This window comes from Phacochoerus africanus, chromosome 3 (assembly GCF_016906955.1).
Source record: "Phacochoerus africanus isolate WHEZ1 chromosome 3, ROS_Pafr_v1, whole genome shotgun sequence".
Taxonomy (NCBI): domain Eukaryota; kingdom Metazoa; phylum Chordata; class Mammalia; order Artiodactyla; family Suidae; genus Phacochoerus; species Phacochoerus africanus.
The window spans coordinates 38288209-38315005 of NC_062546.1; the positions used below are offsets into that span (position 1 = coordinate 38288209).

General features: G+C 45.7%; 1 protein-coding gene across 2 annotated transcripts in view; it reads left to right on the forward strand.

Moving 5' to 3' along the window:
* The window catches only part of KIF16B (kinesin family member 16B), a 306258-nt gene that overhangs the window by 218542 nt on the left and 60919 nt on the right, over window positions 1-26797 (forward strand). For both annotated transcript variants that reach the window (XM_047771648.1, XM_047771649.1), the window contains one exon: window positions 5151-5273. In XM_047771648.1, coding sequence (XP_047627604.1) covers window positions 5151-5273 — 123 coding nt within the window. The remainder of the gene's footprint in view (window positions 1-5150; window positions 5274-26797) is intronic.

Genomic DNA, 26797 nt, shown 5'->3' on the forward strand with positions numbered 1-26797 from the left:
TATGCGACCGACGCCACAGCCACTGGCAATGCTAGATCCTTAACCCACTAAGGGGGCGAGGCCAGAGATCAAATGCTCATCCTCATGGATCCCAGTTGGGTTCTTAACCTGCTGAGCCACAGCAGGAACTCCCTAGAATCATATCTTAGGGTGCACGTGCATGTGTTGGTATAGAAAGGTCTGTCCTACATCTAGTTGAGCTACCTGGTATTATAAGATCCAGTCTCCCAGATAACCGGCCTGTACGTAACTCACATACCCATTTAAATTATCAAAGGCAGTGAATTTTTTTCTTTAAAGGGTTTCTGAGCCTATGCTTCATGCAGCTTTCTTTTCATTAGCAATTGATTTCAGTTATACATTCTTAGAATTAGAGAACTTTCTAATCTTAAAATGCCTGTAACCAGACCATCAATTATAGCCTTAACCCCCTTTGAAAGCCGACATATAAAAGGAGAAAGTTAAGGTAGTGTTTGCTAACTTTAGCCTATGATACATCTAGAGTGAAAAAACCCCCACAAGTCTTTCTTAAAAACCTAATGCAGTTGAGAAAAACTAAAGGTCTAAGAAGGTACAGAAATTTTATCAAACTTACTTTGTATTCCCAGGATGCGGCCCTGTAGCTGGTAATCAATACCAGACACCAACGTTTGATTATATTTCCTGGGGGTGCCTTTAGGAAAAAGCATTTGGAAAGTTAAAATTAACCTAAATGTCCATTGACAGATGAATGGATTAATACGATATGGTACATACATATAATGGGATACTACTTAGACATAAAAAGAATTAAATAATTTGCAGCAACATAGATGCAACTAGATATTCTCATACTAAGTGAAGTCAGAAAAAGAAAGACAAATACCATATGATATCACTTATATGTGGAATCTAAAATATGGCACAAGTGAACCTATCTACAGAACAGAAATAGACTCACCGACATGGAGAACAGACTTGGGGTTGCCAAGCAGAAGAGGGAGGGAGTGGGACAGATGGGGAGTTTGGGGTTGTTAGATGCAAACTGTTACATTTAGAATGGATAAGCAATGAGGTCCTGCCTTATAGCACAGGGAACTGTATCTAATCTCTTGGGGTAGACCATGATGAAAGATAACATAAGAAAGGAAGGAGTTCCTGTCGTGGCTCAATGGTTAACAAATCCGACTAGGAACCATAAGGTTGCGGGTTCGATCCCTGGCCTCGCTCAGTGGGTTAAGGATCCAGCATTGCTGTGAGCTGTGGCGTAGGTTGCAGACGCTCCTTGGATCCAATGTTGCTATGGCTGTGGTGTAGGCTGGTGGCTACAGCTCCATATGCCATGTATGCGACCCTAGAAAGGAAAAAAAGACCAAAAAAAAAAAAGGGAATTATATGTATATGTATGTGTATATATATGTGTGTGCGCGCATGATGGGGTCACTGCTGTACAGCAGAAATTGGCAAAACATTATAAATCAACTATACTTAAAAAAAAAAGTCTCCATTGCTTGGTTAACAAGGATCTTGGCTGTTTTGACTACAGTTCTCTTCCTCAGTAAAATTCAAGACATTTAGATAACACTGTCCATATGTATTTTTTTTCACTCAGTGACCCCATTGTAACTTTCTAATCCCACTGTAATGATCAGTTTCCTTGTCAGAGTTGGCCTCTGACCAGAAGTTTACACAGCCTTGGTCACAGTGGGTTCGTGCCCCATAGATGTGATTTGGTAAACATCATGCCTGTTTCCATAGAAACGGAGGGGCAGAGGATGGAGGGCCATTACCCAGAGACAGGATCCTAAAGCTTGCATTTGATTCTCATTCTCCTTCTTCTCTGTCAGAGTCCTGACATGCACGCCCTCTGGAATCCAAGTTCCTCTCCTGTGTCTGCCTCAGGGAAGCAAACAGGGTAGTCTCAGTGCTACATGTACTCCACAAGTTAGTGCTGTCGTCCACGCCTTTCAGAGAAGCCGTAGTACACGTGATAATACACGGTTCCTAATTGATTTAAGAGAAATGTTTATTTCCCCTCACTCCCCCTCCTCCCCTCCTCTCTGCACCTACACTATGCCAAACCTCATCCAAGTATTTATTTGCCCAGAGGATGTCCTTTTCTCTGCCAGAACGCACATTCACTTCCTCCTAGAAAACTCCCATTCATCCTTCTGTACCTGGCTGCAGAGCCCTTTCTCCATGAGGCTTTCCTGTCCCCTGGCTGGAGCTGCTGCCTCTCCACTTGGGACCACCAGACCTCTAGGGCTTTATTGTGGTCCAGGAGCACTTCCAGCCCTGTCCAGGCTTATCACTCTGTGTATTGACCAAGCCTGCAGGGGAGTATTTTATTTGCTCTCCTTCCTTCCTCCTTTCCCTTATTCTTGCCTCTTAGGAGGGAACCTGTAACTCAGCAGAGAGGGCTGCTCATCAGTCAGCTGCAAGAGGGCCTGTTGGTCTGACCGGTAGGGAGGATCCAGGTTCTTTCTGACATATTGCAAGTGGGTCTTCTAAAATAGTATCAGTTGTTGCTTCAGAGTTCTGAAACAGCCTCTCCTTCCACCAAGGTTGTTCTAAGCTCCACAGCTCTGTACTCCCAACTCCACACACACACACACACACACACACACACACACACACACACACACACGTGTAACCGTGGATTTCCCAGATGATTGTGTCACATCTGCAAGAGAGGTTCTGCCCCTACTTGAAACATACAGTTATAAGCATGACAGAAAGTTTCAGGGTCAAGGCAGCGGGGCTAGGACTTCACAGCTAAACCATGAAGCCTGTGAGGTCAGAGACGTTACTTAACATTAAATATGTTGGAGTTCCTGCTGGGGCACAGTGGGTTAAGAATCTAACCGCAGTGACTCAGGTTGTAGGTTCCATCCCCAGCCCTGCAGAGTGGGTTAAAGGATTCCTTGTTGCTGCATCAGTGGTGTAGGTCTCAGCCGTGGCTCAGATTCAGTCTCTGGCCTGGGAACTTCCATATACCATGGGTGCAGCCATTAAAAAAAAAAAAAAAAAAGTTTCAGGGCTAAGGCAAGAAGTGCTAGGAATTCATGGCTAAACCAAGAAGCCTTCGAGGTTAGAGACATTCCTTAATATTAAATGTGTTAATGTGTTTGTTGAAAATAAATAAAAGCACTAGATTATTTCTCTGCCTTTTCTCCTTCAAATAGATATACACATTCCATGTTCTGGGAAATGTCTTCATTCACAGTAATTTGAAAATATACTTTTGGTGGCTTGAAAGGTTTTTGGCGACACACATATTGAGAAACTCTCTGTTTAGGAATTTACACTCTGGTTTTTGACACCAAGGGCAGCTAAACAGGTGCAGCATTGCAATAAAATGGATCGTTCTCATTGGGGGTAACCAGCTATGCAGTGAAAAATTAAGATGCTCTTGAAGGCTTTGGTAACTTCATATCACGCCAAGATGTTTATACTGTCAGCTAGATGAAAGCAGCCATCTGGGGCAAACCACACACGCCCTTGTCACCCAGAGACCTGAGTTTTCACATGCACGGCAAAGTGGGCCCTTCCACGCTACACCTGGCCAAGGCTGCCTGAGTCCAAGACCCCTTTCTGCCAGAGGGAAGGGGAGCTTGTTGCCCCTGTTGCCTTTTCAGATATATGAGTTTCATTACATAATCACAAGATTTCCATCTTCTTAAATTCTGTGTGTGTCGAACTGTTTATCAGTTCAGTTTATTTATTTTAAAATTTCATAAAAGCTAATAAAGTGAGGTAAGTCAGAGAAGAATGTATAATGTCACTTGTATGTGGAAACCAAAAAACAATGCAAATGAATCTATATACAAAACAGGAACAGACTCACAGACATAGAAAACAAATGATGATTACCAAAGGGGGGAGTGGGGGGAGGGGATAAATTGGGAGTAGGGGATGAACAGGTACAGAGCACTGTACATAAAATAGATAAACAGGGATTTACTGTCTGGCACAGGGAACTGCGTTCAGTGTCTTGTAATAACCTAAAATGGAGAAGAATCAGAAAAAAAATGCATGTGTAATTGAATCACTTTGCTGTAAACCTGAAACTGACACCATGCTGTACATCAGCTGTACTACAATTAAAAGTAAATAAATAAAATGTCTTGATGGCAGTGTAGTGGTGATGCAGGTGGGTTCTCTTGGTTAGTCTGTGTTCGAGCCCTGGCTCTCCCGCTTACCTCTTAAGTTATTTAAACTCTTACAAGTTACCTGAGCTGTCAGTCTGGGGCCTCTCTCATCTACTAACTGGGTTAATGATGGTTCATGTCTCATGAGGGGAGGGGGGAATCATGAGGATTAAATGAAACAATACACATAAGTCACATAAGTCGCTTGGCACAGTTCTAAGTAATAAGTATTCAATAAGTAATAACTATGATTTTAATTGTTGTATTACTGCTACTGCTTCAAAAACATAGTTTCTTCTGTTTTTTTTTTTTTTTAAACCATCCACTAGTGTAAATGATGAGGATTGTTCAGAGATCTCCTCCCATTCACACTCAAGAAAACTGCTTTCGAATTTTTTTAATGACTTCCTCAAACACCTCCATCCAGAACACACACATTGGTCAGAGCTCAGTTGATTATTAATCAGATGGAGCCTAAAGAAAACACTGGGGAATTCATTTTAATTGTGATTTAAAGAGCTTGCCACACCCCACTGCCTTGCAGAAATGCCTCGAGGTTAAAAATGAAGTAAATTTGGATAAAATCTCCAGCTTCCGAGCTTTCTGTACTGCAGTCTGGTACTCTTTGAAGAACAAAGCAGCTGTTCAGTGTGATAGGACTTTTCAGAAAAGAATCTGATTTATGCCAGATTTTTTTTTAAAGTCAGGAGATGTAATATGTCCCCCCCCCCTTTTTTTTCACTTGTTCTTTTAAATTGGAAGGAACATCAAAGCCAAACAACATTTAGAAGTGCTGTTCCTCTACCTTTTTGGAATGGTCTCCCTAAAGAAATGGTCTTTTGTCCTGAGAGGGTCGTAAGCATTTCTCTTCAAAAGAAACCATCATTTTTCTAAATAAACTCTCCTGGTTTGATGTTCTTTCCTCTGCTTGAAGCGTGTCTCACCGCCTGCCCAGGCGACTGTTTGCAGTGCAGTGATCTCAGTCTCTCTTTGTTCTCCCATCCGATGCGCCTTTGATAGCGGATGGTGTCTCGCTCGTTGGGAGTGAGTCCAGACGACCTGAAGGACCCCATCAAAATCAGTATCCCGCGCTATGTCCTCTGCGGCCAAGGGAAGGACGAGCACTTCGAGTTTGAGATCAAGGTAAGTGTCCCCATCTTTGCCCTTCTGGATAATGGAGGCTGGTGGCTCTGTGGTGCTTTGCATCTTTCTTACATGAGGAAGTAAAGCTACGTGTGAAAGTGTTGTTTGTATGCAACTGGTGATGCACATCTTTAGATGATAGTGCAAAACTCTCTGAACCTGGAGCTCATGGAGGCAAGTTATCCCACAGAAGGTGGTGGTGGCTCAGGAGCTAGGCCCACATGGGAGTTACTGTCACCTACCAGCCCCACAGGGATGGTCACCAGCCACCTCAGGTTGTCCTGGATGCCCCTGCTCTCAGCACTAACAGTTCCACAGCTTGGAAACTATTTACTGCCAGGCAAACCAGGACAGTTGGTTGCTCACCTTACCATCCGTTTAGGCTCATTTTTTTTTTTTTTTCTTTTTTAGGGCCCCACCTATGGTATATGTAAGTTGCCAGGCTAGGGGTCCAGTTGGAGCTGCAGCTGCCAGTATGGGATCTGAGCTGCATCTGTGACCTACACCACAGCTAATGGCAATGCTGGATCCTTAACCCACTGAACGAGGCCAGGGATCGAACCGCATCTTCTGGATACTAGTCAGGTTCTTAACCTGCTGAGCCACAATGAGAACTCCTCAATTTTTTAATCTATAATAGTAGGAATAAAAATATTTATGCCATAGAGATATTAAGTGTATATAAATTGCTGACTGACTCTAGTGTTTGGTACATAATAATAAATTATAGCCATTGCTTTTATCCTGTTGCTATTTTCATTGTTGTTGTTTCTGTCATTACTAATTAGGAAGCTTTCCTAAACCATTTAGGCATGTTTGATGGATTCAACTTTTCACGAAGAGATATGCCTGTTTCCTTATGTCATACTTGATCTTATTTCTGATTGACTTACCTTGACTCATAGCAGTTCATTGGCTATCGCTGGTCACCAGCCCCTCCTCACAGAATTGGTGGTTCATCACACATCCTCTTTTTTTGAGGACAGGCGAGGGTGTTGGTACAGTGGCGTTCCCTAGGATCACCAGTGTATGTCTGCGGGAGGGCATTCTTGGAAGTGATTTTGGTCAGATAAACCCCAGAGTCTAGATGTTGAGGTTTTCCTCTTTCCCTTTTTTTTTTTTTTTTTTTAAATACCAATATTCTGCCCAGAGATGGTCACTATTGTTCCCCCACTAGAGCTCCAGGTACGGCATATGGAAGTTCCTAGGCTGGGAGTCCAATCAGAACTGCAGCTACCAGCTTATGCCACAGCCACAACAAGGCCAGATCTGAGCCATGTCTATGACCTACACCACAGCTGTGGCAATGCCAGATCCTTAACCCACTGAGTGGGGCCAGGATTCAAACCCGAATCCTCATGGATACGGGTTGAGTTCGTTTCTGCTGAGCCACAATGGGAATTCTTAGATGTGGAATTCTTTACACTCGGATTCCACTGTGCTTTGCTGAGTGACCCAAAGTCTTATGACTGACCTTCTCTAAGCTTCAGTTTCCTCATTGGTAAGGTGAGGAAACTGGACACTGCCAATGGTTTCCAGATTTCTTCTTGAGAGTCTTTTATGAGGAAGGACGTTGTAGAAGCAGATAAGCTTGGAGCTGCTGTGGAGGAAGGGTGGGTGGGATCCTGAGTCCAGCACCACCCCCATCCTGGTGCATCTGAGGGGAACCCCCAGGCTCTGGTGGACCCTCCCTTTAGGCATGCGTGCTATTTCAGTCTGCCTGGAGAAACAATGTAAAATAACGTTTCCAATTAATCAAGTTTTTGTAATCTTATTTCTGCATACGGAGTCCCTCCTCCCATTTTGTTGAGTAAAAGCTGTGCATTACAATATTTGAGGTTTTTGTTGAGAAGACATGATACTTGTGTAGTAGTGGTGGTGATTGAACTTTACTGGCCAGATGCTGTGGTTTCTTGCTAAAATGCTCCACATGTCCTTGCTCCAGGGCTTTCGCTGCCCCCGACCTAATGCCTGATTCCTGCTTAGTTTCCTTTCTCAGCCATTTGAAATGTGTGGGTAGATTCATATATACACATTTGCACATATATGTTATATTCATACATAAAGATAATTTCTAAAGGTGTGTTTGAATTATTTCCATATTTTTAAATTAAAGACTAGCTTTTACCAGCTCAAAAATTTGAATTCTCCAAAACGTAGAACTCACAGCACTGGAAGACATGCCATGATTTTAGTTGGTACATAGATTTCTTTTATTTCAGTAGATAAAAATGTGTTCATAAAATGTCACTATTAAATGGATTTCATGCTTAGAACTGAAGACATGAATAAAGAAGATTTTTAAATTTTTTTTTGACTGAGTTGATTTAAATAAAAATCTCAAGCAAATTATAGTCCTGGCCACAGGTGGATCTGGCCAGAATTTTGCAGATGCTACTGCAAAGGCATGTTAGAGAAACCTGACACAGGAAAAACCTGGCATCTTGCAGAATCTAGGCTGGCTTCTTCTGGACTGATCAAAGCCATGTCTGAAAGCCTGTCATTGTTCTGCGTTTTTGTTTTTGTTTTTTTTTTTTTTGGTTCACACCCCAGGTCATCATTAGCATCAGGAGTGTGCTGTTAGCCTTTGCCTGTAGAATCCCTGGTTCTCCAGGAGAAGGAAGGGCTGCCCCACACACTCGAAGGGAGGGGGCTGAGGGTCTTATGGTCCTATGGGGGTGCCCCGTCAACACAGGATTCAGGGCTCAGTGTGAGAAACAAACATGGGAATATACTGTCCCTCCTTTATTAAAAAGACAAAAGTAGGTGAGCTTCAGCAGAAGCAAAGCTGTTAGAAAAGTGCTGGCAAATGTTACTCCCTGACGTAACCTCGCTATGCCTCATCTGTAAAATGGAGCCGAGGAAACCACCAGCTGAGTTGGTTTCAGGACTCTAGGAGCTTATTATGCAAAATGCTCAGAACAGTGCCAGCTGCACCCTAAGTACTGGGTATGTGATTGTTATTAAAAATAAATAAAGGAGTTCCCTGGTGGCTCAGCAGGTTAGGGATCTGGCATTGTCCCTGCAGTGGCTCAGGTTGCTGCTATAGCATGGGTTCGATCCCTGGCCCAGGAATTTCCACATGCTGTGGGGGTGGCCAAAAAATAAAGAGATGTCCAAACTGAGTGAGACTTTACCCTCGGAATCCCCTTAATGACTTCCTGTGTTCTATCATATCTTTATGAGAATTGGAATTTTTCTTTTTTCTCCTTTTTGGGTGTTTATTCCCTCTCACTATTCTGAGTTTAAAAATGAACTGTGCCACCCTTTTCCTTCTATCACTTTGTTTCATGCACAGGTAGTGTTTTCTAGAGCAAGTAATCACGCTTGGGGTAACATCTTGGTCGCTCCCGAATTCTTCTCTTAGCCAATGGCTTTAAAAAGAGGCAGGTCAAAAAAAGTATTATTTTTGAAAGAGTCTATTTTATTTCATTTTAGGTTTTCTTTGAAGGAAAACATGATATTAAGGGATATAGATACTTCATATCCAGTTCATTAAAGGGGCCGAGCTGACTTGGGTACATAGAGGGCCCACTGGGTGCTAGTCTCCAGTGGCTGAGGTGGCAGGTCCCCAGGAGTCCAGGGTAGGCCAGTGTGTGGAGGGGTGGGAGCCTGGAAGTGCTTGCTTTCAGCTTCTCCCTCACCCTGTTCCTTCTGGCTCCTGCCCTTCCCTACCCCCCTGCTTTAGATGGAATGTATTAGTTGTTTAAATCATTCATCTTCCTGCCCATGTTCATTTTAATTCCCAATTGGGTAGCTCCAGTCCTCCAGCCTGAACTGTTCATCACCAAACAAAGCAGTCATGATCCTTTAAAGGGATGTCTTGGGTAGGGTGCAAGGAGAGGACTCTAGGGGGAAAGAAGAGTGGGTCCCAAACCCTCATCTTCTGATCCCTGATGAGCCCTGAGGAGGTTTCCACCCCTGGGCTTTAAAGTGAGGAACATAGAGCTTTTAATTCAAAAGAGCTGTCTTTTCTGTCTTCTCTACTCGGGGGATTAAAAACAACTTTCTTTTACGAACTGTGAGAATGGATGAGGATAAGGTTTGGGGATTTGGGTCATATTTAATGTCTTAAATCAACTCTGTCGAGGCATCATTTACATCCCGTGAAAAACACACCTTGTAAGTGCAGTTTGTTGAGTTTTGACATATGTGTACATCCCTGAAGCCCGCCCCCCAATCAAAACTTACAACTTCTCAGTCATTCCAGAAACTTTCTCGTGCTCCAGGCAGGCTTTCTGTATCTGCTTTCCGTAACTACAGATTCCTGGGTCTGTTAGTCTAGCCTGCGGTGGGGGTGGGACAGGTGGCGTCTGCTCTTCTGGGTCTGTCTGTGTCCCCCTATGTGACTTTTCGGAGACTGATCCACGTAGTTGAGTGTAGCAGTAATTTGTTTCTTCCTGTTGCTCAGCAGCATCGTACTGTGTGGGTTGGTATTTGTTCTGTTGTTCTTATCTGACAGTGTAGAGAGTTATCATCTCCACTGTCAACCCCCACGCCTTATTTGATCACCCCTGAAGGACTCAAGCCTGGGAACCCCTGGGTCAGGATATCTGTCCCCATTAGTCACCCCTGCAATTACACCTGCCACTGGGTCCCAGTTGCATGTCCTTCTGGAACCGTGTGCACATTTATGTTAGGAGATGTGCATCCCGCCAGCTGATGTCACAGGCAGGCAGAGAAGCCCAGGGTGTGCCTGGCTACTCTCTGAGAAGAGCGCTTTCTGTGTTGAACGTCACTGAACATGGCCTGCTGTCAGCAGAATGTACCTGTACAGTATGCGTGTGCCTGGAACCGCAGCCGTCACAAGGAAGATCATGAACTCATAGACCCCAGCAAAAAACTCCTGCTTCCCCCTGCTTTTCAGTGACTGATATGTGACACCAGTTACCCTGCATTCTCAGTTAGCTAGAGCCAGAACCGGGGAGAATTTAATTTTTAAATACCTTCCAGCATGACCTGAAATCTGTGGTTCTGGCTAACAGAGGTCACTATACTCTTCTGCCCTAGAAATAAGCTGCTTTTTCCAGCATAGCTTCAAATGCCCTGCATTGTAACTTAGATGTTAATGTGGTAATGTGGAGAAATAATCTAATACTGGTAGATGATTTTAAAATATTTTGTTTCCTGAGATTTTTTATTTCTGTAAAAACCAGAAGCAATGCTTACAAGAATTGTCTTCCTGTCTCTTTTGGAGACTGTATGCCAGTGTCCCCCACTCACTCCCATCCTGGTTTATTCCCATCACAGCAGGTGTCACAGCCACAGCCCCATTGCTTTTCTTTAGTCACTGTTGTGTTACAGGCAGAAGCTCCGTGGGCCCTCGTCAGCCTGCACATTGCTGAGGCCCAGACCATACCCAGGACCCAGTTACGGTGTGTGACCCACACCAGTCTGGCCACAGGGTCTGTGCATCGGGCAGAGCCTATTTGGAGCCTCGGGGCTTATGTGACCATGTGCCCTTTGTGATCAGGCCCTTGCGCTTCATCTCCATCATCCTTCCAATGTCTTGCCCATCGTCTTTCCCATGACGTGGCTGCCAGTCCAGGCCCTTCAGTGAGCACATGGGACAAATCAGCCTTCTGGAGCATCCGTGTCCAAGAGCACTGGGGCCTCCCACCCTTGGCTTCCCCTCCCAGCCTCTCCTGGCCACCCCCGGGTCCCATGCATGCCCTAGTTCTGGCCTCTCCAGCACCCAGAGGAGCTGTTGTTTCATTCTGGCTCCTCTGCCCAGAGGGATAGCTCTCTGCCACCTGTCCTCCTCTGGATCTCTCCCGGGCCCTCTCCAGCTGCTGCTCATAGAAGTCCAGGTGGTGGTGTCATCTTTTCTAAGGGGCTTCTGGCCCCTCATGCTGATAGGGAGAGGACAGTTTCTGCTTTTGCTCCTGTAGCTGCAGGAGGTCAGCCCTATGTCTACCTGCAGACCAGGACATGTGTGACTCCATGGTTTTACCTCAAACCCACGGACCCCAGTCACAGCCCATCCCAGCATTATGCTCTGGCTCCTGTGGAAGGTGCCACAGTAACAGTCTCCTCCTCTCCCCAAGTGCCTCCTCGTGTTGCTCTAAGTCCTGGTCGGTGGCCTAAGGAGGAGGAGAGGCAGAGAAAACAGGGTGAATGCCAGCGAGACAGTAGCCTCAGGGCAGATGCCCACTGAAGACCTGCAGACCCTGCACACAGCCCCTGAGCACTGGTGGCGGCAGGCGTTTTCCATCCTGTTGGTTTAGATCTGTGAGTCCTGCCTTCTGATTGAAGTCTGTCTGTCGCAGAGCCAGGAGATGCTCAACTCTGAGTTCCCTCTGCCGCTTCTCCCTCAGTAGAAGCGATCCTGCTGGTGAGGCAGGGTAATGGCAAAACTTCAGGGCTGCCATGGTTTAAGTTGGAATCTTGCTTTTCTGTCTGAGGGACCTCGTCAGGGGTCTGGGACCAGAGACAACTGACTGGAACAGCATTGACTTAACAGCAGCAGGAACAGACTGGCAGTGGACCATGTGCTGTATTTGGGCTTGAATAGATTTCAAAACTTTTTGAATGAGTTGTCAGCATTTCGGACCTGGGAGCTCTGACACAGAAATCCAGACTTCCCACGTTTCCGTAAAATGTGAGAAAACGTGAGATCCCCACCACCACCACCCCGGGCAGGGGCAGACCGGTGGCTCCTTGGGGGTGGGGGTGGGGCTTGGGCCTTCTGCCCTGCCACAGGCTGCCCTTTCACCAAGGGACTAGGTGACACCCAGCACATCTGACCGCAAAGCAAGGCCACAGACCCCATGCAGCCTCAGAGCATACCATTTACCAAATCAGCCTAAACACATGCAGAGACTTGGAGAGTGGTGGGCAGGTGGGCGGAACACTTGTCCACCAGCCCGAACATCCCTCTCTGCTGTGGCCTTGCCCACCCTGCTTATCAGGACCAGAGTTATGAGCCAGGGCCTCAGCAGGTGCAGGGCACCCGGAGGCAGTGCACACTTGCTCCCTGGGGGTTGGACCACCAATCCTGGTTTTCCCCTCATGTGGCGGCCAGCACATGGGGGCCAGCGGAGCACCAAGGCAGTAAATTCAGGGCTGAGGTAGCTGTTGGTCCAGAGTGGGCGTGATCACCACTCAGCACTTTCTGTCTCTAAGTAGCGTTCTTGTCTCTTCTTTCACCTTTATTTCTTCTATCTTGTCTCATAGGTTATAGGCCTATATTTAGCATGTCTTATGAATTTCATTCTCACAAGCTGCTTGCTTGTGCAACTGTTCTGACACCTTCTGTGCAGTTTGCCTGCAAACTCCTTGCTTACTCCCTGGCTGCTCTTAGCCCCTCTCAGGAGCTCCGTCCATCCCTGGAGCAGAATCGAATGCGCTCAGGTGGTCCAGAGACTTGCTTTCTGAACCCTGTTTCCTACACTCGCTGGGCCTTTTGGAGTTGCCTTTATGACTGATCTGTAGAGGCAGTTGCGTTTGGACCCTTGCTTCAACGTTGGACGCTCACATCTATCAAGCACATTCTTGTCTCAGGCACTTTGCCAGACGCTTTCGCAAATGTGGAAGATATACCAAAATGGGGGCATTATTTGCATTTAATGAACTAGGAAATAGGAGCGACCTGCCCTAGTCTGCGTGGCTGCTAAGTAGGTCCAGGTACTAAATGTCTTTGGAATCTAAATACTCTGAGACATCCTGGTTCCCTTACTTATTCATCTTAATGTACTTTCTAAATAGCATTACTTTCCGTATTTTTTGGAAGTCAAGGCCATATTTTATTGTTACCTTAGACATAGCGGCCATTTCCAAATCCTTGCCTGTTTTCCAATTTTGCTGTTATTTTTGGGTGTACTTTAACTTTTATCTTGAATTCTGGCCAAGTCACAGGCATTTTGTAAATTGGGGCAATTATTAAAGTTTTGACAAACCTCGAGAATGTGGTGGTGGATAGAACTGGTAGGAAGCGTGAGGAGGAAATGCCCAGAAAATGTGCAGCTTGGGAGCTGAAGCAGTCACATTTCCAGTCAGAGAAATGTCTCTTTCTTTGGCAGAACAAAAAGAAGAGCCATTCCAGTCTATTAGATAAACTATGCACACAAACACATCTTTTAGAAATACTCCCAACTCGATAGAATATCAGTGTTCAAAAGGATTTGTGCGTTGGCATCGGAATTTCTGCTTATTAATATCAAGATAGATGATCTCCCCACGTGGAATTAGCGGAGCTCAGACAGAGTGTCACATGAGCTGTGGCCCATCTAGATTCACATATCCAGTCTGCGCCCTATTTTCAACATAAATATCAAGTGGAAGAAATAACATTGAGACTTAACGCATCGTATCTTATCTTAGGTTTATTTATTTTTTTTAAAGCACTGTTCCCATCCCTTGGAAAATGTTGTCTTTCACTAGAAAAAAAGTAAGAAAACACATTTTTCCCTTCCCCTGTTTTAACGCCACTGATCTTTTACATTGCTTTTTACTTGGGCAGTTGTGTTTATCTTCACAAAGTTAATGCTGCGCACATGAGAAATGATGAAGAGGAAATGAGATTGAGTCACAAGCATAGAGGAAAATCAGTCATCACCTTGTGGTCATAGCTTGGATTTCCCTTCAACTTTGTTTTTCTGCTATAGGAATATATTACCAGTCTCTTTCTTTCATTTCAGGATCTGGGGAGTTTTACATCTCTTCCTAGAATAAAATTTGTTTTAAAAGAAATCATGGAGTTCCCATTTGTGGCTCAGCAGGTTAAGAACCCAGTACAGTGTTAGTGAGGATGCAGGTTTGATCCCTGTCCTAGCTCCGTGGGTTAAGGATCTAGCATTGCTGCAAGATGCTTTTGTGGCTCAGATCTGATGTTGTCGTGGCTGTGGTGTAGGCCTCAGCTGCAGCTCCGATTCAACCCTTAGCTTGGGAACTTCTGTATGCCCCAGGTGTGGCCTTGAAAAAAAGAAAAAGCACAAAACAGTTTGAACACCCCTTTCTGAGGTTGCTGCCCACAGGTACCCTGGCCTTTGATTAGCGCATAATGAAAGGCTTTTCTTGAGGAATGTGATCCCAGCACAAGAGTTACCATTTACTGAGGACCCCAGTGCTGTGTTGGTTGCTTCACGGTTTTTAGTTCAGCTATAGGTTGGGTGTCATGAGTCCATTTCGCAGATGAAGAAACTGAGCCTGAGGAGTGGCATAATTTAGCGACAGTCACAGCTAATTGGTGCCTGGGCTAAAGACAGGATCCAGGTCTTCTTAACCCAGAACTTTTCATTATTCTGTTTTCCAGTGATGATGAGAGTTTGCATCCCACGCTTTGCCTCCGAATAGCTGGGTAGTTTGAAGGAAAACTGCCTAGGCTATCATTCTCCCAGTTTCCCAGGATTTTAAGGTAGAATAACACCCTTTGCTTCTCACCTGATTCACAGGGGTATTAGGGGAAGGGAGAAGTACTCCTTAGTAATGATCTGGGATTTGAAAGGCATCCATCTTATTAGCAGAATCTTAAGGTCTTTGGACGTTCTTTCAAATTTACCTTCAAATTACTCTATGAAGTTAAATATACTAAAATAAGCAGTATTATGCCTATTTTGAAGGTACTGAATGGAAGCATAAAGTAGCCATTATTTCTAGTTATTGCAGAAGGCTGAGATTTCGGCCAGGTAGAAAACCCCGTTTGATTTTGTGTCACTCCCTGCTTATGCGGAGTGTGGTGTAACCAGCAGTTAAGCGCCAGGCACCAGTCTGTGTGGCACATCGAATTCAGACTGGGTTCAGACGCCAGAGGCTCCGAGGCACTTTCTGTCCTTGTTGGTGATGTGTCTACACAGAGGATGTCTGAGACATTTCCTGGATAATAAGGCTGAATAATCCTATATCTGCATAGCTTTCTGGAATCTTCACTCTTTGAACTCCATAACCACCCTTCCATGTTACGTTCAAACGGGGGTGGATCTGGGATTGGACCCTAGACCTTTCCCTCTCCTTGCACAATGTGCTGCTTCTAAGACCATTTCAGCCTGCCAGGGCCCATCTTCTGGCAGGTGCCTTTGAGATGGGATTTCTTTGGATGGTGGCGCTCTGGTTCACAGTACCCCCTGCAGGGAAGCTCAGCCCTGGAACTCAGGATGAGGTTTGAGGATGTAGTTCGCAGCAGCTGTTCCCTCACATCCAGCACCCTGGAGGGTCGCTGTCACAGTATTTTCCCCTTTGTGTCCACTCTGCCGTGGAGCTCAGCACTCCTTTGGGTTCCCCAGAAGGAAAAGCATGTAAACTTTGTTGATGTTCCCCTGGGGAAGCAGAGAAGGAAGTACGTTGTACATCTCAGAGCAAATAACTGACAACACCCCCTTTAGACAATCAAGTTCTCTCCAAAACATAGTGTTTCCCCACTTCCTAGATGTCCCTTGGGCTCCAGCTGTTATCCCCTTGCTGATGGTGGGGGGGTGCCAGCTCCAGCCCCCATCCTTGGCCAGAATCCCCAGGGTTGCAAACCCAGGGGACCTTGACCTTCAGAAAGAAGCAAAGCCTCTTCAGTTAAGCCCCCCCCCCTTATAGGCAGTTTAGAGACCATCTTTTGTTTCCTGATGTATTTTTCAGTTTTTTCTCACACTTACGTACACTCATTCTTACCCCAAATCTTTTATCCTAAATCAAGACTCTTTTCTCCCAGGAATCTCATACATGACATTTCCTTTGATTCAAAATTCTTTACCTTCTCCCTTATCTCCTTCAACGCCTCCTTTCCAAAAACGTTAAACATTTATAGGAAAGTCAGAAAAGGGCCTTGATTCAGATCACTGTACCGCCCACATTTATGGATAGAAAGGGACTGGGAAAATGAGGCAAAAAAATGTTGAAAAGAGGCTTTGGGCTCTGCTATCTTTATTAGTCATTCATATATCATTTAAAAGATATTTCTTTTGTACCTGTAACTTTTTTTTTTTTAACAAAAAAAGACCATACTGGAAGTATCAAGATATTGAGGAAGAGAAAAGATGAATAGACAGTTCACATACTCTAGGGTCAACGAGGTGTGGGAGAGAAATGTGCAGAACATGAACCGTGCAGAGCAGAGGGGTCATGAAGGGCACCCGGGGAGTCAGGGTTTTTGTTCACGAGTGGGAGTGAGAGAGGGCGATCTTGGCAGTGGGGTGCCAGGTCAGGTCCAAGGGCAGACAGGTACAAATGATGCTTTGGTAACAAGAAGGAGGACTTTTGAGGCAGCCCCCGGGGAGGCACTCCTTTCAGGCAACAGTGAATGAGGACGATGAGAAGCCAAAGAGGTCTTGAGGGTGGGAGGAGAAGGGTGGAGCAACAGTGTCCTGTGGAGATGAGCTGAGAGGCTGCTCAGGGTTTGGACTTGGGTGACCCTAGTCATCTCTGTAAAACATTGTCCATGAGGATCAGACATCTAGAACATTTGGAAACCCTCATCACAGAAAATGTCAGAAGGATTTGCACATAGGATTGACCCTGCAGAGTAAAAACAGCACATGTTTAATGTCAGTGTTTCCCACCTTCCTGGGGAGGCCCGTGGGGGCTGTCTGGAGCCGTGCTGGGCAGCACCCAGGAGAGAAGGGGATTATTCTGACCTCCTCCCACCAGAAGGTCTGGGGAGCTAGGGATTGTCAGGCACAAAGAATGACCTGGAGACCAGCCTAGACCTTGGGTGAGGAAGTGGAAGAGAAGGGGGAGCTGGGAGACCGGGAAAGGTTGGGGCATCATGATAAAGACAGACATTGGATGCAGGCCACGTGGGGTGAGCATGTCCATCCAAAATCCAAGCGTGCTGGGGCTGTCTGTCCTTGGGAAGACAAGGATGTCCAAGAAGAGGACCAGAGCAAGGAGTCCTGGGTGTTGGGCTGTGATCGCTGCATCAGTGCCATGACTAACGGGGGCTGGCTTCTCCTGCCACCTCCTCAGTAGTTCCATTTGCAACAGTTATTTGAAGAGATTTAATTAAATCTAGGGTATTGGAAGTTCCCGTTGTGGATCAGCAGTGACAAGCCCGACTAGTATCCATGAGGATGGGGATTTGATCCCTGGCCTTAAGGCTCCAGCATTGCCATGAGCTGTGGTGTAAGTCGCAGACATGGCTTGGACACTGCATTGCTATTGCTGTCAGCTGTACTTCAGATTCGACTCCAGCCAGGGAACTTCCATATGCTGTACCTGTGTCCCTAAAAAGCAAAAAAAAAAAAATCTAGTGTATTAATGCTTGCCATTTTACAGACTAAATATTTGTAGTGTATTTCGTGTTTCCTGAAGCATGCCCATAGTTAGTGACTGCATAAGATTTTGCAAAAATCTGACAAAACTTATTTTAGTATACTAGGTTGGTATTAGACCATTTCCTACAAACTCTTAGTAAATACAAGGAATTTCATTTGTATAGGATTGAAGTAGCTCCTCCAATTGTTGTTTAAAAATAAATGTTGCACAAAACTCTACAAGTAACTGCTTATTTACCTGGGGCTCCCTTAGAGTATTTTTCTTTGGATGAAAAACTGTTGATTCTCCTTACACAGAAAGATATACACAAGCAAATATATACCAATGACAAGTCTTAAAATCAACAATCCTTAAACCAGCAAAATATGTATATGACATAAATTTGCAGGGAAGCACTCAATTGAGAATTGTCCATAAGTGAACACAGTTTATCTTGTGGATGCATTTATGGTGTTTAGTTGCACTTGATCATTTTATGGCCCAGAAAAGATGGATTCGTATCAGCAGCACCGTTCAGTGAGAGAGAAGTAATGAATTTGCTTTTCCAGGACCCGCAGTGATGCTGCCCTGCTTTCTTGGCTCAGGAGAGAATAGTTGAGTGTTTTGACCCAATGTGTTAGGTGTGGTGATCTTCTGACCCTCTTCTCTGCATCAGCACCTCATCCCATGCCCAGCTATAATTGGGGGAAAAAATAGGACTTTACTATTTCCGCTTTCCGTGTGGTTTTCCCAAACCTCACATGCTGTCACGCAGGCGCTCGACATGAAGGTGTCTCAGTTACAGAGCAGGGGTTGGACTTTTCCTGTGGAGAGGTGATCCATGTGTTTGCCTCAGCCACTGTTGCCATGGTGGTCATGATGGTATTCATTCTTCATCATCACTGTCCTCATCTTGTTTACATGTTGATAGACAAGGGGAGATTTAACTGTTTTATATGCAAAGCAAGAAGCTTGAGCCTTTGTAATCCCTATATTTAACCTGGGTTCTGGTGAAAATCTCAAGGGTAAAGAATTTGAAACTCTCGGAGTTCCCATTGTGGCTCAGCAGGTTAGGGACCCAGTGTTGTCTCTGTGAAGATTCGGGTTCAATCCCTGGCCTCCCTCAGTGGGTTAAGGATCAGGTGTTGTCACAAGCTGTAGTGTAGGTCGCAGATGTGGCTCAGATCCGGTGTTGCCGTGACTGTGGCTCAGCTGCAGCTCCCGTTCAACCCATAGCCTGGGAACTTTCATATGTTGCAGATGTAGCTGTGAAAAGAAAAAGAAAAAAGAAAAAAAAAAGGATGTGGAGCTCCGTGTCTCACTCTGAACTTGTGTTACGCATATGTTGAGAATGCACCATATTCTTGGTACAGATTTAAAAAAAAAAAGATACTACTGTGTGACTTAGTAAAATAATCTTTGATTCAGATGAACCTCAGAGAAACCACCAGAACACAGTTAGTGGAGCCAAAATAGTGGAGCTTTACCTGCTTTGAAAAACAAAATAATCTTAAGTACATCTCTTAAAAAAATACCAGCGCCTGATACAGTGCCTGACACACAGCAGTAGCTCAATAAACCTTGATCCTTTCAATGAGAGTCCTCCCACCTCTCCCCCACTTACTGCCAAAGTGGCTTAGAGTCTTGTAGGGTAGAGATACCCTCAAAGATTATGTAATTAATATTATACAATAATGTGTATGGTAATATAATTAATGCCATTATATAACTAATAGTATAGTTGATATTGTATATTTAATATTGGTTATATACATTATTAGTACAAGGTTAATACTATACATAATATCCTATGACATGGGCTCTGATTGGAGTGTGAGCTTCATGCGAAGGTGTGATGCAGGAGGGGCAGTTCCTTCCGGGGAGAAAGGGAGCAGAAGCCAGGATGCCACCAAGGGAGGAGCTGCTCACCCTAGAGGCTGAGCAGGAGCTCTTGGCCACAGGATGGGGTGGACAGATGACGAAGCCATTCAGAAGACCCTTCAAAAGACCGTCAGATGGGTCTACTTGTGTGTTGGCAACTCGTCTGAAGTGTGAGATTTTTAATCGTCTAAGAGCTGGGGTCAGAAGGGTAGCGTTGGGTCATCCTGAAACAGGCCCTGCAGGCCAGGTCAAGAGCTTTGGCCTGGGGAGGAGAGTGGAAAGCAGGAAGCCTGTGAAAATCTCAAAGAATTTGGAAATTTCTCTACGCCTCACCTAAGCATGTGATACAAATACATTGAGAAGGTGCCATATTCTCCACACGTCACCAGGTCTGATTTGGGGGCCGCAGCTCTAGAGAGGTTCACAGCAGGGCTGTTCAGACTTCTCCCTGCACCAGAGACACGGAAGATCTTGTTAAAGCCCAGATTGCTGGGCCCCACCCCAGAGTTCCAGGTTAAGTAAGGGCAGGTAGACCTCAGAATGTGCATCTCCAACCAGTTCCCAAGGGCCATTGTTAACTGCCGGTCAGGCATCGCCCTTTGAGAACCACCAGCTTAGACTGTGGACGAAGGCACAATTCACTGAGACCTGTGTGTGGGTTTATTAAAATATCAAGATGTGAGGCACAAAATTAACCACTGCCCAGAAGGTACCCGTAATGATCTTCATTGTTCAGTATTTGGCAGAAACTCTATACAGTATTAATGGCTCCCGTTGAGCCCCTCCGTCCTCAGTAACATTGGAACCCTTGGAGTCACCAGTGTAACACGGTGAAAACAGAGGTTCCTCTGATGCCCTCGTGGCCCTCATTAAGCCCAGTTCACAGGCTACCCCACCGGACAGCTCTCCACATCTGCCCATCTTTCGCCATCTCCTCCCGGCTCCATGCACCCACATCCCATGTGACCACAGGGGGCTGATGTCAAGAAGCAGGAGGAAGTGCCTTGGGTGCTTTTAGGTGGCTCTCAGGGACTTGATCTCTTGTTGCTCTCGTTCTCTTGTGCCCAGATGTCCCCATTTTCCTGCCCGGGAAATCCATCAACCTGCCTGTCCGCCCGGTATTTGCTGAAGGCAGGTTGCTAGAGAAATCAGTACCCCTTATAAAGGCACTATTCTGGGGCCACCGGGAAAGAGGAATGAAACCCTGATTATGAGACAGATTTGATGTAGCCGTTTCATTAATTAGAGGGTTCCAAAAACGGTCCGACATGAAACAGCTGTGAAAGCCACGAAGAGGAAGAAACTTGGGGTTTCTTCCCCTAGAACCACAGGCTTGTTGTCCAGTTATCTGTCCATATCCTGATGTTACTGAGGCCATCTCTCCCACCAGGGAGGTGAACAGCGGCCCTGCTGCTTCACTGCTGCTGAGCCCGAGTACACTTAAGACAAGCTGCAGAGGTTTGGGGATTTGGGATGGAAATGTTCTAAAATTAGGTAGTGGTGATGGTTATACAACTAAACATATAGTAAAATTCATTGAATTAAAATTTTTTTTTTAATTTTGAAAGTAAAAAAAAAAAAAAAAAGGGAACGAGAGCCCATCTTGGGGCTCCAACCTCCACCTTCCCCCAACATACCTGTGGTGTGTCAAGTACTCATCCAAGATGTGGTGGAAACCAATTAGAAATCCCAGCTTTCCTGGAGCTTATCCCAGTGGGGAAGGGAGCAAAAACCAAGACATATAAGTGAATATGTACAGACATCCCTTGTTTTACTGTACTTTTCAGATATTGCATTTTTTTTTTAAACAAATTGAAGCTTGTGGCAATGCTGCGTTACCAGATGATGGTTAGCATTTTTTTTAGTGAGAAAGGTTTTGTTTGTTTTTATGGCTACACCTGTGGCATATGGAAGTCTCTGAGCCAGAGACTGAATCTGAGCCGCAGCTGCGACCGCTATGGCAACACTGGATCCTTAACCCACTGCACTAGGCCAGGGATTGAACCCTCACTTCCACAGAGGCCCAGGCCACTGCAGACAGTTTCTTAACCCACTGTCACAGCAGAACTCCAGCAATAAAGTATTTTTTAATTAAGGTACGTGCATTGTTTTCTCAGGCCTAATGCAATTACACACTTAATCGGCTGCAGTATTGTGTAAACATAACTTTTATATGCACTGGGAAGCAAAAAAAAAAATGCATCTGACTCACTTTATTGCAATATGTATTTGTGGTGACCTAGAACCAAACCCACAAAATCTTGGAGGTGTGACTGTACCATGTTAGGGAGTAAGAAGTGCTTCGTAGAAAAATAAGAGGGGGCAAGTAGTGTTGGAGTTGAGGAAAGAGGTACAATTTTGGATAGTATATCCAGAGAAGGCCTCACTGAGAAAGTGGGTTTTGACCAAGGACTTGAAGGAAGTGAGGGAACTGGTCATGTGGAAAGAGCATTCCAGAAAGAGTTGGAAAATCACATCCAAAGTTCCCGAGGCTGAACTTACTATGAGCATGTTTCATGCATTCTAGGTAAGCAAGGAAGGCAGAGTGAACAAGGGAAGGTATGGCTGGAGATGAGGTAGGGAAGGAGATCCTGGTAGGTCAGAGAAAGAACCTGAACTTGTACCTCAAGTGAGATGGGACACTGTGGAAGGATGTCTCTTTCAAACAGGGAAACAGCCTCATATGATACTTTTTAACAGGATCCCTTTGGCTGCTGTGTTTGGAAAGGAATGAAGGGGATATTGGGAAGGGGACAAAGTGGAAGCAAGGGGACTGGGTAGGAAGTTGTTAAAAATAGTCCAGGCAAGGGGGTTCCCACTGTGATGCTGTGGGTTAAGGGTCCAGTGTTGCCTCTGCATTGGCTTGGGTCACTGCTAAGGTGTGGATTTGATTCCTGGCCAGGAACTTCCATATGATGCAGCCAAGACAAAAAAAAAAAATTCAGGCAAGAAATGATGGTTACCTATACCTAGATGTTTATGGTGGTGATGGGAGAAGTGTCAGATTCTCATCTTTTATATAATGAGAATTATGGAAATTCTTTATTATATATCTTGGAGTTTGGTGGAAAGGATTTTCTGACTGATTGGATATGAGAGAAAGAGGAACATCAGAGATGATGCCAACGTCTTTGGATTGAGCAAGTGGAAGAATGGCATCATCATTGCAAAGATGGGAGGCCGGGAAGGGGAGCAAGTTCAAATGAGATGAATTTGGCAAGTGTGGCCATGTTAAGTTTGCAGTGCAACTGGACATCCTTGGAGGCAGACATGTCCAGGAGGCAGTAGGATATACAAGTCTGGGTTCAGGGGAGAGAGGTGAGCATCTTGGAGTCCCTGGTATAAATTTAAACTCCAAGAGAGGGTGAGATCACCGAGGGCGTGAGCTCAGGTGGAAAATAAAACACGTTCAAGGACTAAGCCCTGGGACAGTGTGATGCTTAGAAGGGTCCGGGGATGAGGAGAAATCCCAGTGAAGAAAACTCAGGTGGGAGAGGCAGCCACCTGGGAGCCAAGTGAAAAAAGCATTTCAAGGAGGAGCTGTTGGCTCTGTCAAATCCTGTGATCGATCAAGTGGTATAAAGACCAAGACTTAACCACTGGATTAGCATGAAATAACCTGTGGACGTTGAAGACGACATTGGCAAGAATAGTTTGAGTGGAATGGTGAGTAGGTTAGAGTGGGTGAAGGGATAATGAGAAGAAAGTAATCGGTGACATCAAGGATAAAGTCATTCAAGGAGTTTGTTGTAACAGGAAGGACAGGAATGGAGTAGTACTTGGAAGGGAAAGGGAGGCCAGGAGGGGAGTTGAAGGTGAGAGAAATCAGGGCTAGTTTAGATGCTGATAAGAAGGATCTAGTAGAGACTGGGGATGTGTTGTGTTGGTGCCGGAGAGAGAAGAGAACATTGCTGATGGCAGTGTTAGTGGTCAGAAGGCCGTAGGGCGTGGAATCCCATGTTTAGGAAGAGGAGTAGCCTTAACTAGGACCAGTGGCGCATGCCTTGTGACCGGACAGAAGAGGAGGTTCAGGGTGGATGGTGGCAATGTGGGCCCAGGGGAGTGTTCTTTTGATTGTCCCCACTTCCTCCCTGAAAGAGGAACTAGGATTATCATCTGAGAGTGGAGACAAGGAAGGAGATGATGAAGGCCTGAGGAAAAAGCAGCAGTAAAGTGTTTAGAAAACTCTGATCTAAGAGAATGGGAGAGTGGAGGAAATTGGGAAATACGGTTTTTATGGGTGGGAGGCGTCCAGGCTGACATGAAACTGGTGATTGTGACTTTGGAACTGGGACCAGGCAGCCATCTGGGGTGTGTTTTCTTTCTGCCATATCCTGCTGGGCAGGTGTAGAGGGGAGTAAGGAGCCAGCTGGATTTCAGCAGGATCATGGGTTAGCCTCATCCAGGGTATCTCAAGAGCAGGACAAAGAGGTCAGGTTGAATGCCATGAAGCAGTTTTAATAATTGCCCAGGGTTTCCAAGTTGAGAGAGGAAGGGACCAGGCAGAGGTCAAAGACATGGATCAGGGCATAGGAGGGATCCTTTGTGGGCTGATGAAATTACCAAGATTTGTGCCTGGAGTGCCACGGTGTTGGAGCAGATGACAGTGAGCAGAACCTAAGCTGTTCATGTCCTCAAGGATGTTAGTAAGGCGAATTGCCTGTGGGAAGGTCAGGTACAGGTAGAATCTGAAGGTGCAGGCTTTCCCATAGGAGGGGTGGTAGAATGGGCAGGGGAGCGATGGTTTGAAAGTTGGATGGAAGTGCAAAGTGTCTCCCCACCTCCCAGTACAAAGCTCCCTCCTTGAGAGGGCTGTGTGGGGGGTGGGGATTTCCTTGGAAGGGACAGCTTTCATTGAGAGCCAAGATGAAGGGGCTGTTCCAAGAAGAGGCTGAGGATTTTGCATATGATTACCCATGAGTTCAAGAGGAACAGTGGACACTGTCAGAGCACCAGGGAGTTTCAGAGTCTGTTGGAAGAGGAAGACTGAAGGCTTTCTCCGTGATTTCCTGTGGATTCCAAAGCCCCAGTGCAAGATGGCCTCCCTGTGGTGAGCATCCTGCATCTTACTGTGCCCAGGTCACAGGTGTGGTTCCATGAATCCTCCAGCTTTCTTAGCAAGCAGGCAGCATCATGCCAACTCCTGCCCAGTTCTCTCCTTGACCCCTGGCTCGTGTCTAGCCAGGGTGGCGTATCACGGTGCCCTTGCCCCAAGGAAGCCCTCACCCCCTTACCTAGTGTGCTGGCCATGCCCACAGCATCTCAGGGGTCTGCTGAGGAGGAGAGAGCCAGAGAAACACCCCCAACCTTAGCTTCCAGGAGCAGTGCTTCCCAAACTTGGGTGACACTTCTCCTATTTTTTCTATATGATTTTTTGTAAACATACTTACCTTTTTCTTTTTCCTTATAGAACTACCTTTTTCAAAGAACCTCACAGGAAGAAACTTGCCACAATGAAAACCTTATTGTAGGGAGTTCCCTGGTGGCGCAGCAGGTTAAGGAACCAGCGTCGTCATTGCAGTGGTTCAGATCAATGCTGTGGCGTGGGCTTGATCCCTAGTCTGGGGGTTTTTGTATGCTGTGGGCACAGCCAAAACCGAACCAAAACAAAAGTTATTGTATATAGTGAATGTAGAACCAGAAGAATTTTATTGTATTTTATTTTTCCTAAGATTTTTATTTTTTCTATTATAGTTGATTTACAATGTTCTGTCAATTTCTGCTGTACAACGGAGTGACCTAGTCTCTGTCTTTGTCTCTCTCTCTCTCTCTCTCTCACACACACACACGTATTCTTAATTTTAAAACACGTATTTTTGTATAATCCAAAGTCATCTTGTTTGTAGCTTGGGGACATGAGTGAGCTTGAGGAAAAAAGGGTGAGACTCAGGACTCCACTCCCCCAAGGCTTCTTGCGTGGCATTTTCCCCTCACTGATCCTGCTGTGGTTTATGGGTCCCCAACTTTGCTGCTCATCCCCGGTGGTTTCCACGTGGGAGAATCAGGCTGAATCAGTGTGTTGGGGAGGGCATTTCTCTAGTGCCCCTAGTAGGGTTTCGGGTACAGGGATGCGGCCCCCGCAGAGTCCAGCATGGGAAGGTGTATTCATGTTCAGAGTGTGGCCGTGAGCCAAGACACCCACAGGGAGACACTGAAGGTCAGACTGCTACAGGTAGCGGGGTGCAGATGTAAACTGCAGCTCTTTGTCTAGGAGCAGCGTGAAGCTTCTAGGGGACTTAAGGGGGAAGGTAGACAGGTCAGATTTAAGTTTTAAAATGCTCTCCTATCAATTGTGCAGAGAAGGGATGGAGTGGGGCAGCTGTGGATATTGACAACTGGGAAAGGCCTGGCTGAGGCCACATGAGACCTGATGGCCCAGGGTAAGATGGTGGTGGTGGTGAAGGATGGACAGGCAGAGCACTAAGACATGTCTTGGAGGTAAAAGGAGCAGGACCTGGTTCTTATTTGTAACATGCTAGGGGGAGCTGGGGACCAGCATCTGTCTGGCACAGCTCCATCGATAGTGGTGCATGCACTGAGATGAAGTAGAGTTGAGACTAGGGAGAAAGGTGGATTGTGTTTCAGACAAGCTGACCTTGAAGTTGTGAGTGTGACATCTGAAGAAAGATGTCTCCCAGGAGACATAGGACTGGGCCTCAGAGGAAGTGTGGGAATGAGATGGGATATGACCCTCGGAGCCTGTGCTTCAGGTGTGACTGTGGAGGCTGCCGTGTCTCCCAGTCTCCCCTGGTCACCATGACCTTGGTATGTGGATGATGGGCAGCAAGTGTCCACCCAACATCCAACAGCAACAGTAAGTTCAACTGCTGATTAGAGGCTGGACTGAGACTTCTTCCTCTGAAATATATCAAAATACAGTATGTGTTTTGATTCTAAGAATTGCTGAAATGCAGGAAGGATGTTTTCTTTTTGTTTTTTTTCAGTTTTCTCTTTGTCCTCATCCTTTGTCCTCCTGCTTCCTTTTCCTCATCCATCTTTTTTTTCCTCTCCTGCTTCTTCTCTCTTATTTTTTCTTCTTGTCCACTGTGGTGGCCTCTGGAGACCTACACTAACATTTTTTGTAAAATGTGTAAATGGGTACATCATTGTTGTCCTGGTCCATATATGCAGTTCAGAAAAAGAACTTTCCAGCGTAGCAGGGTGAAGAAAAAGAAGAGTTTATTGAGATAAGAGATGCTGCTAGCACAGCGGGATGACTTCCCGATGAACAGGGAGAGCTGACAACGTGGTTGTGTTTGTTTTTATAGCCCAGGGAGAGGAGAGGTCTCAGGATACACCTGCTGACCTGCTGACTGGTTGGGGAAAGAGGGGTCTTACAGTGCACTTGTTGGTTGGTTGAGGTCATATGAGGCCCTGTAGGGGTGGGGTGAGGAGTGGGCCACATACCTTTCCTAGTAGGGGGCAGGACGGAATAGGCCAGGTTGTTCAAGGTGGGAGAAGGGGGA